Source organism: Triplophysa dalaica, chromosome 14 (assembly GCF_015846415.1).
Source record: "Triplophysa dalaica isolate WHDGS20190420 chromosome 14, ASM1584641v1, whole genome shotgun sequence".
Taxonomy (NCBI): domain Eukaryota; kingdom Metazoa; phylum Chordata; class Actinopteri; order Cypriniformes; family Nemacheilidae; genus Triplophysa; species Triplophysa dalaica.
Genome location: NC_079555.1, coordinates 15591853 through 15611225, shown reverse-complemented (window position 1 = coordinate 15611225; position 19373 = coordinate 15591853). Strand labels below are relative to the sequence as shown.

Genomic DNA, 19373 nt, shown 5'->3' with positions numbered 1-19373 from the left:
CGACAGCATTTGTTTGTCTTCTTGGTCTCAGAATAAGCGGATATTATTTCATGACTGGTCAATATCACAACTGCAAAGATCCAGTCCGGTGTCTGATTTATTTGTTAACATTATTAAAGTGATTGGATGTAAAACTTCTTCCTTAAAATGCAATTAATCGTTTTTTTATTTGACTTCTTGTTACTGGGACAGAAATGAATGGGGATCGTGTTAAAAAATGTAAACACAATAAAAACAAATAATCATGAAATTCAACATTACCACTACCGGTCAAAAGTTTTTTGATCACTTACTTTTTCATATTTTTCCACATGTAAGAAAACTAGTAAGCTCATAAAATTGTAAGATAACACAAAGGGAATTATGTTTTGACATAAAAAATCTAAACATTAAATAAAACGTGTTCTTATTTAGCATCTTCATTGCCGTCACATTTTGCCTGAGATTTGCAGAAATGTTCTCTTGTAATTTATTTTATAAAGCAGATGCTTTTTAAACAATATTAAATGAGTTCCCATGCTCTTACTGGCTGCTCTTTTTTCATTGTTTTTTATTAAACAATATTGTAGTTTATAATGATAAAGGTTGAAATTTCAATTTTATTTTTGTCTATGAATTTAATTTCCGACATTTAGGTATAAACTTTCAGATGAAAACCTTTTGAAGACAGTAAGAAACACTTCTTTCAAGTGTTTAAACTTATAATTAAGCAACATCAGAAGAGCAAAAGAGCTGTTTCTTTATGATCTCAGCTCGACTGAAAAAGTGACATTGATTCTCTACAAAGCTCAATAAACAAGTTCATATTAAGTGACTTTTGACATTTTAGAGTCAAAACTCGTTTTTAAAATTCAATTTTGACAATGAAAAGAAATTATATTTGTTCGCTCATGAAATTCCAAGAATGTCTACACATAAAATTCCCTTGTGGAATGACTTCTCATTATTTGTCTTGACTTGATATTTCCAGAATAAATAAAATGACTACTGGTCTAGTTGTGGTCTTGACTCGGTCTCACCCTAAACTTCTTGACCACAAAAATAAGGCACAGTATTGACTTACGGAAGGCTACTTATTTTAAGGGTTTATTCTTCTTTTCATAACTTAACCACCGGTCATCCCAAACACATACTGATGGATATGCGTGCATGACCTTTTCATTTTTGGATGATCTAATATTTTGTAATCTAATATTTTGGTTCAAGGACCCATTGGTCACAAACTTTGGATAACCCGGTCAGGTCCAACCCCAATGTACTATGTAGCCATGCTAGCCTATATATACAATATAAATGGGATGCTAAGTAGGCTATTATCAATAGCCTTCCCTATTTATAAACTTGACCGCAGTGTTAAATTCATGATATGCTACATTTGAGGACAGCGTGGGACAGTGTTTTGAGGGTTGGGTATGAGCGGTGCGGGACGAGCTCAACAGCGCCCCCCTTCAGCTTGAAAACTTTGCCGTCTCGAAGTGATTTCCTCCTCTGGTTTTACTTCCTGTTTTCTAAGGGAGTCATTTAACTCCGATGGTTTTTGCTCATCAGGACTTCGCGATGCGTTTCTTCTTCTCCCGACAGTTTTGACTCATCTCCCCGCCGGCTTCCCGAGCGCACCGCGAGCCGTATCGTCACCGGACATTGTTACATTTATATATGCCGCCGTAGATGGAGGTCGGAGGACTGAAGTCGGTCGTGTCCACGTCTCTGATGGATTTTACGTAGACTTCTGTTTATCTTGCCTTTTATGTCTCTTTTAACCGCCTCGCGATCGTTTTATCGTCATTTCTCGCGTTCGGTTTCCTGTTTCTCCGACTGTGCCGCCTCGACCGCTCCTTGAACTAAGCAACAATGTAACGAACTCGACCGCTCGTGCATTGATCGTCCGCCGAGCCCGATCGCGCAGACCGCCGCGCGCCTTTAAAGTTTGACGGTATCGCGTGTCTTTTCGCCAAACTTCACGATGGCCGAGCTGCAGCGGCCGACGCTGTGCTGTTGTCGGAAAGTGCTGACGGTGCCCGGCAAGTCGTGCGAGAGCGGCCGCGGTCTGACGCACTGTCGCCCGGTGGACGTCGCGTCGGCGTCCAACTTCCACAGCTTTAAACTCCGACATTTCCACTTGGACCTCCACCTAAACTTCGCCGTCAAACGGATAACGGGATGGCAGGTGCTGGAGCTCACGCCCGTCCAGCCCGGCGTTCAGTCTCTCGTTCTGGACACGCATCCTTCGCTGTTAATTCATTCCGTGGACTGCAAGGTGCCCGGCGCGTCCGGCACTCCTGACGTGTTTATCTCGCTCACGCACCGAGTGGAACCGTTTACGGATTACGGATCCTCCCTGAACATCAGCCTCCCGGCAGCCGTGATCCGGCCCCACCGGGCTTTCCGTGTCACCATCCGCTTCACTACAACAGACGGCCCTGCGGTAAGGTCAACATGCTGACAGCTGACCAGCACCATTTGCATACGCTAATGACAACTTTACTGAACCCAGAGATGACATTGGATAAATATACCCATTAGTAGAGCTTTAAAGATGTTAAGGACCTTCGTTACTTTCTGCTGTCATCGGGGATATATTTGCAAGGTTGAAGGGGGTCCTGTGGGAAGTGGGATTGTAATGTGTTCGTTTGACAAGAGACTGTATAAAATTTGAGCTCTGCTGACTGGCCTCAGTGTAGTTAGTCTAGATAACTCGAGTTATCCTGGTCACGATTATGACATCTGGCTCGAGGGCTGGAAGGGTAATGTTAACCATGGTTTACTAGCGGTATTATTTCGTTTTAATTGTGGTAAAACGATAACTAAAATTTCACTGTGGTCTCCACACAATTAACCGCTAAATAACCGTGATATTTGTGGTAAAATTATTTGGTAAAACAACTGATTATAAATCTGCCAAAAACATGCTAAAACAACAAGGGTGTTTTATTGTTGTTATTTATTTTGTAGCGTATACATTTCCATTGCACATGTGTTACACAATCTCGCTCTGTTTCAAAGGGAACAGTTGACATACTAAACTAAACGTTGTGTAGGGATTTCACAATTATTAAATAATCGCCTCATCGCAATTATTGGACATAATCGCAATTATTTCCCAATCGGCGATTATTGTGTATCCTTGGAAAACGAGGGTGGTCTGCAGTATCTGCACACACTGTTAGGTTCGGAGACTTTTCTCCATCATTTGAGTTGTCAGTTTTGTATTTTTTGTGTTGATTTGTTTGGTTACTGTGATTCCAGACTTGCTGCATCTACACAGCAAGACGACATCATCCTCGTATTTAGTTTTAGTTTTCTGTTAAGGTCACTCTGTAGTAAGTATTATTAGATATTTACAACATTTTCACATTTTTAAAGGATTTATTTTCTTCGTTGAATAAATTTGTTATTAGTCGTTATATTGTTAAAGGCTTAAAATATACAATAAATCGCCATAATCGCAATTATTTAATGGACAATTAATCGTCAGCCAAATTTCATAATCGTGACCTCCCTATTTACTAGCTGTATTATTTGGTTTTATTTGTAGTTAAACCATAATAACTACAAATTTACTGTGGTCTCCCCCCCCCCCCCCATTATCCATAGTTTATACACAATCTTTGTTATATAATTATTTGGGTCATTCCGTGTCAAATGTTTCTTTTTACAGAAGCAAGACCAACATTTGGAGTGATGTTAAAAAAATTATGAAATGCCACTGATGGATAGTTATTAAGTAATCCATTATTTTGTAAAGGGAGGTTATGCCAATTTTCACCTGAAATTTGGAGCCATTTTAGAGGGGGTAAAAAATGACTTGCGAAATATGGCAGCATCATAAATTTATTTTAACACTTAGATCGGTATATCTGTTAGTAAAATCTGTAAATCTTGGATGCATTTTATACCAATGGTGACAACTCCAAAATGACGGAAGGCATTTTTTGAGTGCTCTTTTGCATAATTTGCGTGCCTGTAACTCATGAAATGTTAGAGATACCTTAATGCACTTTTAGATTCTTGTACTGGACAAACTTGTTTTTTAACTACATTTAAAGCCCTTCATGGTTCAGGCCTAGAGATAAGGGGATCTTAATATGGCTTCATGAGAAAACTGTAAAAATGGACACATTTTCAGTTATCAAAAACCAAGCTTTGGCCATTTAAAAAAAAATCTGGGACGATTATTTTTCAAGAGGATTGTCTGAAGAACCAACAATATTAAACCTGAAAATGTATCTTTTTCCCTTCTATCAAAACACCTGCACTTAACATGATCATTTCAGTGTCTTTTTGACTCTGCGTTACTGTTAAAAAATATCAGGTTGACTTAAGGCACATTAACTTGCTCTGAATAGTTTATTCGTAAGATTTCTTTGCGTTATATGGAAATTTGGCTAAAGGGATGTTGTTACTTATGACCGAGCACCAATGATGTGAGGAATTGCACATTTGTTATAATCTACAAAACGAATCGCAAGTTTGAGAGCCTAAACATGCTTGAAAACTCATGATGTTTGCATACATGTCAGAGGTGGTTAGCATGGGTTTCAGAATGAAGTGTGGCAAAATCCGAGCAATTCCTCACATCATCGGTGCTCGGGCTATAATTAACAACATCACTTTATCCAAATCTCCCTATAACTCAAATCAGTTGCGAACCCTCAGGGCCCTCTAGGCCGGCTGTGACGACCTAAAGTATCGTAAAAATGATATTAAAAAAATATATGTATTATCTTCTATTGAAGTCGGATGATTTTCCCTATATTTATCTTTGACTTCCTATATCGCTGCGCACTCTTTCCACGTGAGATTTCCAAGTCTCACAAGAGTAATTCAAGATCACGGAGCTGTCACATTTCTGAGATGTCATATGCTGTGTAGGCAATCTGCGCATGCCGCAAGAAGTCAAACACGTGCTAACATCGGGGGCCTTCGATGAGGCTACTGCTGACAGTACAATTGTAAATCAATGAGAGAGATTCATTTTGAGTGACAGTAAAACTGACAGTTGAACTAGCTAACTGGCTAACTTTCCGCCATCTGTGGGGATGTTCACCTGCAGTCTCGTAAAGCAGAAGAAGGAACTGAAGTTGGTTCACCAACCACCTTAAAACTTCAAAAGAAGAAGAAGTTATGCGGAAAGCATCTTTCAAAACAGCATGTGGATGAACTTTGTTATCAAGTCTGTGGAAAAAAAGAGAAAAGCTGAAAAAACGTTTAATCAAAACAACAGAAGAAAGACTTTGTTATCAAGCAATTTGATAATTAAATTGTAAGTTATTTATGTTTTATTAGGCCGCCGTGTCTCAATTCATGGTTGTTGATGCGCACGTTTGTTTATGTTTCTTAGCTTTATTTGAGACGAGTGATTTTGACTGTGGGCAGTATTAAGTTTAACATACATAACTGCATAACAGTGACATTTTATCAGATAAATTATACATTTACTACTGTCAGCCTACAACTTCACCAACAGATATACTGTTCTCTGTGTAAAAATAAAATTATGATGCTGCCATATTTCTCATGTCATTTTATACCCCTCTGAAATTTGTCATTGTTACCTCCCTTTACCAATTAATTGTTTACTTTTCTTGGGTGGCATTTTTTATTATAGGCTTCGTGACTACAGATGTTGGACTTGCTTCTGTAAAAAAAAAATATATATATATTCGAGCCGGGGTCCTCTGGTTGAGTTGACATGGAATGAGCCATTTGGTAAAACAAATGGTAATCTGCCTAAACATGCTTATGTGCTAATAAACAACAAGGGTTGTTTATTGTTGTTATGTATTTTGTAACATGTGCTTCACTCGCTCTGTTTTCTTTAACAGAACAGTTGAAACCTCATAACTTACTAACCCTTCATCAAACCCAAACAAAGCTTTTGTTAAATTGTGTTGCTGAGATTAACCATGTTAATGTAGATCCCATCTATTCTGAGCTCTTATTGGCTGCTCTTTTGTCATTATTCAGTCAAATTCGTCCATTTCAAATAGTTTCAAAAAGTTCATATTTTAACAATTCGATATTTATCTACCTAACTATTTTCAGAGATTTAAGCATAAACATAGTGTGTGTTTATATATGCAGCCACGGAAAAAAATTAAGAGACCGTTCCAATTTTTTATCTTATCAGCATTCCTAGATATATTGTGGCCATTTCAGTCCGATGTCTGTTGAATTTCAACAAAATAAAACCTCAGGACTAACAAAGCCATCCAACAGCAATGTGAAAGACTGACAGCATTACAAGACACATGAAAACTATGGCTGGGCAAAAAAAAAGAAAATTGATTAATCGTTTTTTATAAGGCAGTCAATATCAATTCTCAAAAGCTGTGAATAGATTTTTTTATTTTATATTTCCGCAAGTACTAAACATTCATTAACCTGAATGTTATTGCTACTACTATGTAAATGACTAAATGTACTATCCACGTCACTTGTCACTTTTCTTTTACAATGGGTGGATGTAACAACAGGGAGCATATCATGGTTTTATTAACATGGCCTATGCGGGTGTGTCGTTGAATTTAACATAACCTTCACATAAATGGTAGCGGTGTTTTAGAAATATCTATAATATGATTATATCAATAGTCATTGACTTGATTCGAATAGAGAGCTTGTGAATCCGAAACAAATCGGAACATCAGAATCGATACTCAGCCCTAATGAAATCTGTGATAAATAAAGGTTATCACATAAAAAAATATTTTTAACTTTTCCATTAATACATGTCCGAATTTCACTGTATCATTACTTAAATGTAAATATATGGGGGCATTTTAATGCCTTAAAGAACCAAGCGCACTGCTAAAGCTGGCGTGCACGGCAGATTACTCGTGCGAGATGATAATGGAACAACACATGTTGAAATGGGAGCCCCACAAACTCGTTTTAACTAGGGATGCACCGATCACTGGCGAACATTTAAACAAACTTTAATCAAAGTAAACAAACAATAACACGGAAGTAAAAGACCGGCAGCCACCTCACGGTCGACTGCCGGCCATAAGAACATAAACACAAACTAAACCCATGTCCGGACCTGGTGCTCTCTCGTCTGCAGTCCAGTCACTCGTCCTCTTATGCTCCCGATTTCCTCCGTGAGAACTGCGCCCCGCCTCCCGGCTCTCGTCCCGCCTTCCTCACCACAGTGGTTTTCATGTGTTTGTTATTATTTCGGCCATATACTACAAAATAAGATTGAACATTCCCGCCATTTCTAAAGTTATGGCAAAACGTCTATGGCCCATATTTGTTCCATATATGTTCAGCCATGCCATATCTAGGCCAGATGTGACTGATGATTTTCACAAGTGGCCCACATATGCTTGCTATCTTAGTTGTTATTCATTCACCTTCGGATTTACAACTTGGCAGACTGCTTAATTTCAAACATGGCAACATTACACACTGCATGAAATGTCATTTTTATGATCTCATGATACTCTTTAAAGGAGACTTCATATGAAAACCCCACTTTTTCTGTGTTTAAGTGCTATAACCGGGCCCCGGATACATCTAGCAACCTAGAAAATGTGAAAAATAAGAACCCAGTACGTTTGTTTTGGAGTGCCTTTCCATTCAAGCATGTGAGAAATCAAGCCGTTCAGATTTCGCTCGGTTGTGATGTCCAAAGCGGATTTTATTATAATGTTACCGCCCCTTAATCTAAACAGTTCCACCCACCGCGCTCCACCATTGTTGTTTTCACACGCAACAGTGCTGTATGTGACGCCATGGCTAAAGTTCGTTGACAACATGCAATGTAGTCGCTGCACAGAGTCCATACCTAGGAGGAGACAGCAGTGGATTCATTTTACTTTTTTAAGTAAAAACCTGCGTGTTTGCATGAATCACTTCAAGCTGGAGTGCTTTTTCAACCTGTCACAGCACAAGCAGGATTAGCTTCAAAGTTGTTCCTCAAGATGGATCGAGACCAACTGAACGATACAAAACTGCTGATGTGAGCAATATTTATCAACAGTCTGAATTGACGTTAATGTACCGTTTATATAGGAGGATAACGTTAGCATATGATAGCGAAGTGAGCTACGTCAGTCACAAGCTCAATAGAACATTCAAAGCCAGTGTTAAACTTACTGTATATAAGTGCAGATGGACAATTGGAGTTTAACTGTGTGAATGTTAAATGGTACACAAGGTAGCACTGCACAACTTTATGCTTTGGACACAAGATTGTCGCACAAAAGAAGATTTCATCTTGCTTCCTATTAAATATTGACGAAAAACGCTTGTGACTCACTTAGACATCAACACTCATACAAATCATAACAATGGTGATTATCAACAAAGTAATTCAGATAAACAGATCGACAACCGGGCATGCTGGGAGTCATGAATGAGTTTTGTACTATAATGTTACCTAGCATGAATTGCCGTTTTCTTTTGTGGATTGTCACCATGATTGAGTTTCATATACATATTCTTGATGTTGCATTCTGTTAGTAAAAGTAAGACCGTTATAACACTACTTAAATCTCAAACAGAAGTATAACACAATAATCACACATTAATTATTTAGGTAATCTTACAATGATAACATCACCATTTACAAATAACTATCACTGATGGAAGTTTGATGAAGTTTCAACATTTATTGCGGGTGCAAAAAGTGATTTCGATTCAGTGCAAAAAGACATAGGGAAATCAATAATTTTTCTTAACATTCAACGTTTGCTTGGTATCATGTTAGTAAAGTTTTAATGGTTACTGTAGATGGCTAAAAGCTAGTTAACTCGGTTCATAGAAGTTCCTTATAGTCAATCAGTTTCTGTAATATTGAAACTAACATCACATAGGCTACTGATAAAAGACATGTATTGACTAAAAGGCGCTTTGGATAAAAGTGTCTGCTAAATGCGATATGTAAAATCTATTACTGTTCGTTCTTCCTGTTAATAGCAAGAAAGTCCAGTGATGTGTGAATTCAGCAGCAATAGTCAAGTTCAAGCCGTTAACTTAATGTATGACAAAAAGATATCTCATTTTAGACTTCCTTTTTATACTGACCGCATTAAGTACTGAAATATAAATCTAAAAACTACCCAGCGAGACAGATAAACAGAAGAAGACCAACAACTAAAAACGGTGGTCCGAGCGGGCCTCAAGTCATAAAAGAGGTCATGCGTGCACAGATGTCATGCGGGCGCTTCAAACGAGCTTGTTGGGCTCCCGTTTCATCCCGTATAGGTCCGTTATCCTCTTGCGAAATTTATCGGCATGCCCGCCAGCATCAGCATTACGCTTGAATAACTATAAACAGTAAAAAAAAAAAACCGGTCTCTTCAATTTTTCAAGGCTCTATGTTCATGCATGTATGATCCCAACTTGTTGATGCTCCAAAAAGCAAATTTATTAATCAAAAACACCCAAACGACGTAAAAAAGGTCTTCTTAAATGAAACAGGTGTGTGTGAGCTTTTTTAGAAAAATGACCCCCAAAAACCCCAATAAATGAAAAACCATTTGCCATCAGGGTTAGTAAATTATGAGAAAATATACACTGCAACTTTCTGTAAACTACACATTTAAAGAGGTCATTTAATCACCTTCATGACATTTCAAACCTATATGAGTGTCAGTGTTTTGAGTTCATACAATGGAAGTCAATGTGGTGCAATGTTGTTTATCAGCATTCTTCAAAATAACATCTTTTGTTTTCTGCAGAAGAATGAAAGTCATACAGGTTTAAAATGACATGAAGGTGTGTTTTATATTTTTGGTGAACTCCCTTTAACTAAGTCCATACTTCACTACACAGTGGAACTGTAATGACCTAACATTGCCTCAAAACATCTGCTGCTTACCGAAGTCTGCGACTTCATCAAAAGTTTACCTTTAGGTGGATTCACAACAACTTCACTTTGTGCACTGCAGAAAAATAGTTCAATACGTGAAAATACGACCGAGCTGTGTACCATAAAACCATTCACACTTACCAATGGTCTTGGAGCATTTGCATCTTCTGTGTCACCTCATGTTTCTCTGGTTTCTCAATCAGATCTGGTGGTTGGATGCAGAGCTGACGTGCGGACAGACTCGTCCGTTGGTCTTCACACAGGGTCATTCTGTTTGCAATCGGTCTTTTTTCCCTTGTTTTGACACGCCGGCTGTCAAAAGCACCTACTCTGCCACTGTCAGGGTCAGTCAACATGCTCCTCACATACAACATACTCAATACTATTTTGTGCTTGTGTGTTAAAGTAAATGTATGTTTGTGTCATCACAGGTACCAGATGGTGTTACCGTGTTGATGAGTGCCTCCAGAAGTGCGTACTCCAAACAGGACAGGGTTTTCCAGTTCTCCATGGAATATCCTGTCCCGGCATACTTAGTTGCCCTGGTGGCGGGAGACCTACAGCATGCAGATATAGGGCCCAGGTAAATTTAATAGAGATTGAGTCTTAATCCCTGCTTCAGGACGACAACGTCGCACTAGGTCATATTAGTTGATTAGTCACTGCATTGGTTATGTTTTAACCTTGCAGGTTGACCAGCTGGATCAGCATTACACTCAGCATAACTAGTGGTTCAAAAAAAAATATGCCCAACTCAAACTTTGTATGTGAAGCTTTCCTGTAGCTCAGTTGTAAGAGGATTGGTTGTGGGTTCGATCCCGGTTTTATTTTTATTTTATTTTAAAATTTAACATAAATATAATACAATTTTAAATGTATTCCTTTAACATTTTGAGTCAGTTGTAAGCAATCTGTTTTTATATTTTGTTCAAATATTTGTGTTAAGAAACTTAAATAGGATGATCTTCTGGACCAGCGTAAACAAGGGCTGTAAAAAGTAGTTTTATCATATCAAAAAAATATATAATAAAAAGAAAATTGTATTTACCGTGTGAAAATATTAGATTATTTTATATATTATTCTGTACAACTGTTGAATTTTTAATTAGGGGTGGGCTAAGGGGGCTGAGCCACCAAATGTTTTCAGTAAAGCGGCAAATGTTTTTATTACCATACCCTGTACGAATCACTTTAGTGCCATTCACATTTCAGATCTTTAACACGCACAAATAGGTTATTTTAAATGTAGATGCACGGCAAATGTGCTAAAATAGAAAGCAACGAAAATCCACTTATCCTTTGGTGAAACCTTCACATCTTCACCGGCGAGCACGGCTCATGGTTGCTTAGCAGTGGCAGCTGCGACATCTTTAAAAAGAAAAAGAAAATGTGGCGTGTGTAGCATTTTACAAACGTTTTCAGTAGGGCTGTCAACATTAGCACGTTAACGGATGCAATAATTTTTTTCAGATGAACACGTTAATTTTTTTTAACGTCATTAATCCAACATCAGTTTTTCTGTCATTATTGTCTATCGTTAAATTATATAATCACGCTTTTATTCATATAAAGGCCTTTAAACTATTTAGGCGGGATTTGAAATGGTTGTATTGACACGTCCACTATAGATTGACAGCTTCTGGCTGTGGAACACGGCTCAACACGGTTCCGTCTGGTGAACACATGGGCTAAAGGCTGCGTCCGAATCTGTCAGACAGCGCACCAGTATTAACTTCTCTTTCGTGCTTGAATGTACAAAAACACAATGTTATGCCAGAAAGCACATTTTGTTTAGTATTTTTGCAAGCACAATCTTCAACAAGTTATATAAAGTCTTAAATGAATGCAAAGAGTAGTGAAAATAGGAAGAGCATTAGACCTGCTTAGAACGGCATCTCTTAAAGGAGCCGCGTTCTTAAACATAATGTTAATGTTAATCAATGAAAAGAAGAAAACAATGTGATTTAGTAGCTTTAATGAGGATTCCTCTGTATTTCATGTATTTGGCATTAAAGACTGCAAAGTGTTTGTGAACTTTATTTATTTTCTGTATATATCGTACCCGTTAGACATGCAGGAAGGGCACACTTAGTATATTGGGTTGGATTAGTAGAAAAAAAATCATATATTTAATAAAGACATTCGTTCCAATAGCATGTTGGCTTTCATTCATAAAATGATGCTGTTTAAGAAATGTGTTGTTTCTACATTAATTTGGAGATAAAATGTGTAATTATTAGAGCAATTATGTTTTTAAATATACTTTAACTTTCTAAGTGATTAGTTATTTCATTTTTGTAATTGATTGACAGCACTAATATAAACATGTTAAAGAAAATAAAAAAGGGGGCGATTAATCACGATTAAAAATAATTTATTGACAGCCCTAGTTTTTCGACAAGAAATGTATATTGAAACTCATAAATGCGTGTGTCTAGGCTAAGCCCTCTCACCCTAGAACCTCCCCTGTATTTGACTATAATCTTATTGTCAGATATCTTGATGTTGTATGTGAGTGTATGTAAGCACACATGGCTATTAAGCTCTTTCTGATTCTGAAATGCTAAAAAACATTCCAGTGGGGTCTGATGACACTGTTGAGATCAATGCAAGAACGTGTCTGTTAATCAAAAGCAGATCGAGTGTTGTGAAGGGTGCTTTTGTAGTGATAATAAGGTTCGCACATGACTATTTGCCTGGCGGAAGGTAACGAGAAGAATAAAGTTTGTACTGAAAAACATGCAAAAATAAGAGAAGTGGGTGTGACTTGAAGTAATACTAGAACCAGGCGGCTTCTCAAGTGTTTATGAGAAGATAACAAAAAACGTTACTGGTATTGGAATGCATGCATACGCGTACACAGAATATGGGAAACTAGCAGTACAAATTTGAAAAAGCCTGAGATGCTGAACTCTTTTTGGACAAACATTTCCGTAAATTAGACTCTTGTTAAACAGTTGCATTGTTAACATGTCTTTGTTTTCTTCTCTCAGGAGTCGTGTTTGGGCAGAACCCTGCATCTTGACGTGTGCGGTCAGTAAGCTGGGTGGGAGCGTGGAGCGATGGCTTAATGTGGCCGAGGGGCTCTTCGGGCCTTATGTATGGGGAAGGTCAGTTTCATTTACAATATGTATTTCAACACTTTTATTTTATGATCCTATAAATTGTATCTTGCTTGTCCTTACTCCCCTATTCAGTTCACCTGTCTCTCTTGTACAGGTATGACATAGTGTTCTTCCTCCTTCCTTCCCCATCGTTGCCATGGAAAACCCCTGTCTCACCTTCATCATTTCCTCCATACTGGAAAGTCAGGAGTTTTTGCTCATTGATGTCATTCATGAGATCGCTCACGGCTGGTTTGGCAATTCCGTCACCAATGCCACATGGGAAGAGATGTGGCTCAGTGAGGGACTGGCAACTTACGCTCAAAGACGCATTACAACAGAAGCTTATGGTACGTGATCCTCACGCAGACCAACTTTCCACAAATAGTTTAGTGTTTTGGTGGTTCCTGTCAATGTTCAACAATTGTCTCCTCCTCACTTTTTTGAAACAGGGGAAGCTTTCACGTGTCTTGAGACTGTGTTCCGTCTAGATGCTCTTCACAGACAGATGCGTCTTCTGGGAGACAACAATCCTGTCAGTAAACTGCAGGCCAAGTTTGAACCAGGTACAACATTTTAACAATGTTAATGCCTTTTTTGTGTTAACCTGTTTTGGGGTCTGGTAGAGTGTTTAGTTTGGGACACGGTGCTTTTTCCATACACCTAAAATAGTGTTGTGGTAATATCTTTGAAAAAATTTGAAAAACAGAAGCTAGGAAAAGTTAAGCTTGTCTGGAAAATGAGTATTTTTAATGCACATGTGAAGTATCAAACCTGTGAATCACAGGGTTGATGTGTTATTTTCTCTCTTTATCTCCACAGGTGTAAACCCCAGCAGTTTAATGAATCTGTTCACATATGAGAAAGGCTTCTGCTTTGTTTCGTACCTTTCACAGCTCTGCGGTGACATCAAGAGATTTGACACTTTCCTTAAGGTGAGAATAATATATAGTCATTTATGTCCCATTATATGTAGTAGTGCTTTACACATTTGTTAGGCAAATAACAAACTGAAACTTTACATTTAAATTTAAATACTTTAAATTTACATTTTATATACCCAAATAAAAAAATACTGAAATCAACTCCAACATTCAACCATTAAAACTACAGATGCACCGATACTAAATTTCTCCACCGATACCGATATTCAAGTGGTAACTGTCGACACAGATTCCGCAGAATAAAATATTTCTTAACTTTCTGAATGTTATTAATGCCTATGATGACTTTTAATATTGTACAAATTCATTGCATACTTCTTTTGATTAGCAGGACATATCAGCCCTGATCATCGGCCAACGATCTGACAGTGTGAAAAATTGCCTTTATCAACCGATACAGAACAGATTATTATTGGACGATATCAACTAAATCAACTAAATAGTCTTTATTTGCATTTTTAACATTCAATCAATTGTAACATTCAACCATTAAAACTGGAGATGCACCGATACAACATTTCTCCACTGATACGATATCCGATATTCACAGTGGTTTCTGCCGATACCGATTCTGCCGCTGAAGTCACCTGACAGATTTTTAATTATAGTGAAGCATTAGAAATATAACTGTTAATAAGAAGCTTAAACATACTGGGAGAAAATATTCATTTTCTTAATTCTTCCACCCTGCACTGTATAGGCCTACGTAGAGAAGTTCAGGTTCAGCAGTGTTGTTGCTCAGGATCTGCTGGACTTCTTTCTTGGCTTCTTTCCAGAGCTGAAGGAGAGCTGTGTCGCCCAGCGAGAAGGTGAGTCACAGCCACTTACCAGTCATCAGTATCAGACACATATACTTCCTCATCTCACAGCGCTCCATTTGTCCGCAGTTAGAAATTTCCATGGTGAGCCAGTCATATCACACAGTGAGGGGTAAAAGCAACATAAGCGGTGTGAGGGACTGAAAATTTATATTTTTCCTCCTGCCTTGGACAGGACTAGAATTCGAGCGATGGCTGAACGGCTGTGGTCCTCCGTTATGTGAACCAGATCTCTCGGCTGGTCGAGCTCTGACAGGCCCGGTCCAGCACCTGTGTGACCTCTGGGGCTCAGACCCCCCTGACCCCCAGGAGATCGCAACGTATGACCTTTCCTCGTGGAGCACATTTCAGACCGTTCTCTTCCTGGATCGACTTTTAGACCGGTCACCTCTGCCTCAAGGTATTAAGAGTACTTCTAGTAATATATTATCCTTTTTGTAATGTTATTTCTCAATTTCTAATGTAAAATATGTCTTGCATTTCAGAGGGGATGAGTCTTTTGTCAACTTGCTACTCTGCGTTCTTGGACGGCATGAACGCTGAAGTCCAGATTCGATGGCTGCAGATTGTAGTGCGTAACAGCTTTTATCCTGATCTGCCACGGGTTCGCAGCTTCTTGCATAAACACGTGAGTTGAATAGGTTATTGCGAATGAAGTGCCTGTTGGAGTGTAACTGATAGTGCATTCATATTTCTGTGGGGCACGCTGGTCGTATTTATAGCCAGACTGCTTTTAAAAGGGCTCAAACTACTTTCTTATAGATATGGACGTCCATGTATTAAATTTTAGAGAGTTAAGTCTCACTCGTTGGAACGGAATTTTCCTTTCAAGTGCACTTTCCAGTGTTTCTAATAAACACTCCTAGCTATTCTTTAACTATTAACTTTGTATGACGTCATTACTCTTTTCAGAGCAGTAATAAGATAAGTTCAATCACAGCTGGTTTAGCTGGTCTCTTCTTTCACCTTATCAAAAGCATGCTGTATTGATTACTCTTTGTGGACAGTGTGGACAGTGAACAGAGCCATGCATGGTTACAGTATAACTGCACACATTGTAATAGCTCCAGTCAATCATACCATGCGAGTAAGTCAAAATCCATACAAACATAGAAGTTATAAAATATTGTTTGAAGTTTATATTCTAAGATGAGCTGTTAGAAGTTTTAAGCAGTAAGGACTCATGTCTGACCATATATTAGTACATTTTATATTTATGCACCACTGTCCGTTGTTTGGTACAATAACGCACTGCCCCATGTGAACTGCTGCTTTAAATGATCACATTTAGAGGCAGAATAGTTACATATTTAATGGATATTAGTCATAGATGTTAAAGGAGTAGTTCACTTTAAAAAAAAAAAAATTACTCACCCCCATGTCATCCAAGATGTTAATGTTTTTTTTTTCTTTAGTCGAAAATAAATTTAGGTTTTTAATGAAAACATTCCAGGACTTTCAATGGACTCCAAAGGGTTGAAGGTCAAAATGACAGTTTCAGTGCAGCTTCAAAGGGCTTTAAACAATACCAGACCATGAATTAAGGTCTTATCTAGCGATACCATCGGTCATTTTCTAAAACAAAAAAAGAATATGCTTTATAAACAGAAATCCTCTTCTTGCTTTGTTCTGCGATGCTCATTCATGACTTCACGTAATATATAATTATGTTGAAAACTTGAACGTTCAAATTGTAAACACTGACTCGGTACTTCACCCTACGTCAAGCGTGACCTTTATATCATAATTACGTATTTTGTGAAGTCATGAACGCGCATTTATCTTATTAAAGTGTGTCAGTAACGCTGAGATTTGTTACACCTTTCACTGTGAATTAAGACTACAGACTGGTTTGCTGTTTAATCCAAAATGCAAAAAAACACGTGCACATTGCACTTCCAAAATGCTAAAAGATCACAATTACAGAAATAAAAATAATATCACTACACAAATTGTACAATGAATGATTGTGTATTTTAAGGAATATCAATTAAACTGCAGTTGGGTTGTTTTGATTAAGTAATAATAACTTAAACGCAATTACATGATAGCATAATAAAAACACGGTTTCTGAAAATGTGTTAAATGTTTTTGCAGATAAACACTATATATTATAATATAATGGTTTTTTTTTCAGCTTTATTGTAGTTTTTATATTTAGAATTTTAGTTTAATCTATCTAATCTAATCAATAATTTACTAATAATTTGATATCTGCTTTTGTCATTTTATTATTTTATGAAGCTATTTAAGTTATTAATTATTAACTTTTTCAGTAACTCAAACGAAACTTTATTTTATTGCTGGGGCATTAAATTTAAGTTTTCAAGTAATATTGAAGCAGATATTTTATTGAAATTACAATTACCAGAAATGTTTTAATAATTTTATTGAACTATTATACACTTGGTCGAAAAAAGTTGTGCTTTATTTGAGTGAATGTCTTTTGGAGCTGCAAATTCTGTCTATAGACAATATTGTTGTTTTTAATTAAACAGTTTGGCATTGTATTTATAGAACAAATGCATTTCTCAAAATCTTCTAAAAAAATCTGTTCTCGCTCTGCTCTCCAGACCTCGCGAATGTACACGGTGCCCCTCTATGAGGATTTGTGTTGCGGAGTAATGAAGTGTTTTGCTGTGGAGGTGTTTTATCAAACTCAGGGCCGTCTGCACCCTAATCTACGCAGGACTCTTCAGCAGATGATGTTCCAAACCAGTGCCCTCAACACCAGCACAGCTCATCCTTCTTCTCATCTCCACCCTCTGTCACATCATCACCCACAGACCCATCCGCCAACGGAACCATCGCCCTGCGAGACGTCAATGTGTCGGCTTGAGTTCAGAATGTGAGTTACACTTCAGTAGAGAATCAGAAGAGCAGGAACTGCACAGGATTTGGCTGAGACTGGACCATAGCAGTGCATCACTGGTGTCCGGCACTCGCCCATGATCTCCAACACTGGGATGTCTATTTAAAACACTGATTTTCATAAGCTCAACATTAAGCTGCTCAGGTGTGTGTAACAAAGCGGAGGACACATGTCACGTATCTCGTCTGTGAGGGTTATTACACCGTTACCAAGTGTTGTGTGTGTGCACATATGGATAGAGGTATGTCAGTATCAAGGAACACTGGCTGCCATCTGTGGCCATCATCTTTGGTTGTGTGTGTGTGTGTGTTTATTGTGTGTTGTGCATATGTTCCTCTGGATTATGCACTTAATATGTTTGCATCCATTGCATTTGCTCAAGTTCCATTGAGGAATCATGTAGAGGACCTAACAACATCACAGACTTTTATTTTGCTAGCTGTGCGTTCAATAAAGCAGACGTGTTCTTTGGAGGACCAATACATTGCTAATCCTCCTGCTGGACAGAGTTTGAGAACTAAATCTTCTGAATTGACTGCACATAAAGCGTGTAAATTGCCTGATTCCACAAACCTTTTTTTTAATGGCTGTTTTCCCTTATTGTTTGATTCTTGGTAACTGGAATCAGGTCTTGCTCAAGTCTCTCTTTCCCGGTGCTAACCCCTCAGCATTGAGTCTCAGGTATATCAAGACAGAAGAGGTGGAGCCGTGTTAGTGCCTTTCAAAGCTTTCGACACTGTGCGTGTTTTCAACACAGCCTGTATTTATGTTATAAGAGCCATATGGGTGACATTTGTGATCATAGCCCTGGGAAATGTCCTGCTATTTTCGGGAATAGAGAGAATTGTGATGAGATGATAATTGTTCCAGAAAATGTGTTTCTGGTACTCCTTTTTATTTTTGTATATAGTTTTGAGTTCACTTCAATGAGCAATGGTTGAGAAAGCAAGGAGTGAAGTCTGGAAATAAAGCTGAAGGGGGTGGATGTTCTGGGTGGATTTACAGGTGGACGTGTCCATGACTGTCATTAGTGGCCTTAATTATACACACAGTGGTCAAATTTTACAGATATTAAATGACATCAGGTGTGAAGTTTGTGCGTTTCTGAGGTTCTTATGTCTAATTTCACATTTTAACATTAGACCATTCACCTCAATTCCTTGAAGAAATCATGTGACTGACACTCATCACTAAGTGAAATAGTTTTGTTAACCTATTGAGTTTGAGGGATAAATGTCTACGTGCAGTTTGACAAATAATAAAAAAGTTTTGTTTTCACCCTGATTCACAATGCCTACTTTACTAAATGACACTCATGTGCAATTAAACCATGTGCCCTGGCACATCATTTCACCGTGGTTTTGCTATGGTTACAGTATCTGCAGCCACTGATAAAAATAAGAGAGCATTTTACACTTATTATAATATTTACTTTTTACAGGTATGTGTTTGGGTCATTTTTGTTTCATTCAGTGAACTATTAACAATATTTCTCCCAAATTCAAAAGAATTGTATTTCTGAAAACTGTAGAAATAACAGAAAAGATGCTCTGTATTTTTTCACACCTCAAATGCTGCAAATAAAAGAAGTTTATATTCACTTATAAGCAATACATCAGTAATATATGAGTAATGTATTTAGAAAAAAGTTTACCATTGCAGTTTTGTAATGAATTGTCTCTTATTTTTTTCTGGAGCTGTATTTGTTGTAGAACCTTACTTAATCTATTGGAGTGAGACTACTCCCTTTCCATCTCAAATGTAGTTACATAGAGTTCAAACAGGATGTTTTTCCCTACCAAATTTTTTTATCGA

The 19373-nt window shown here is 37.8% G+C and overlaps 1 protein-coding gene across 1 annotated transcript; it reads left to right on the top strand.

Moving 5' to 3' along the window:
- Nucleotides 1–1413: 1413 nt before the first annotated feature.
- On the top strand, nucleotides 1414–18836 carry rnpepl1 (arginyl aminopeptidase like 1). The gene is given in 13 exon segments (XM_056766543.1): nucleotides 1414–2425; nucleotides 10024–10164; nucleotides 10252–10403; nucleotides 12814–12930; nucleotides 13040–13053; nucleotides 13056–13274; nucleotides 13377–13490; nucleotides 13747–13859; nucleotides 14569–14677; nucleotides 14862–15086; nucleotides 15172–15314; nucleotides 17260–17425; nucleotides 17428–18836. Coding segments are annotated over 13 exon segments (2073 nt in total). The 5' UTR covers nucleotides 1414–1963; the 3' UTR covers nucleotides 17526–18836.
- Nucleotides 18837–19373: the final 537 nt, after the last annotated feature.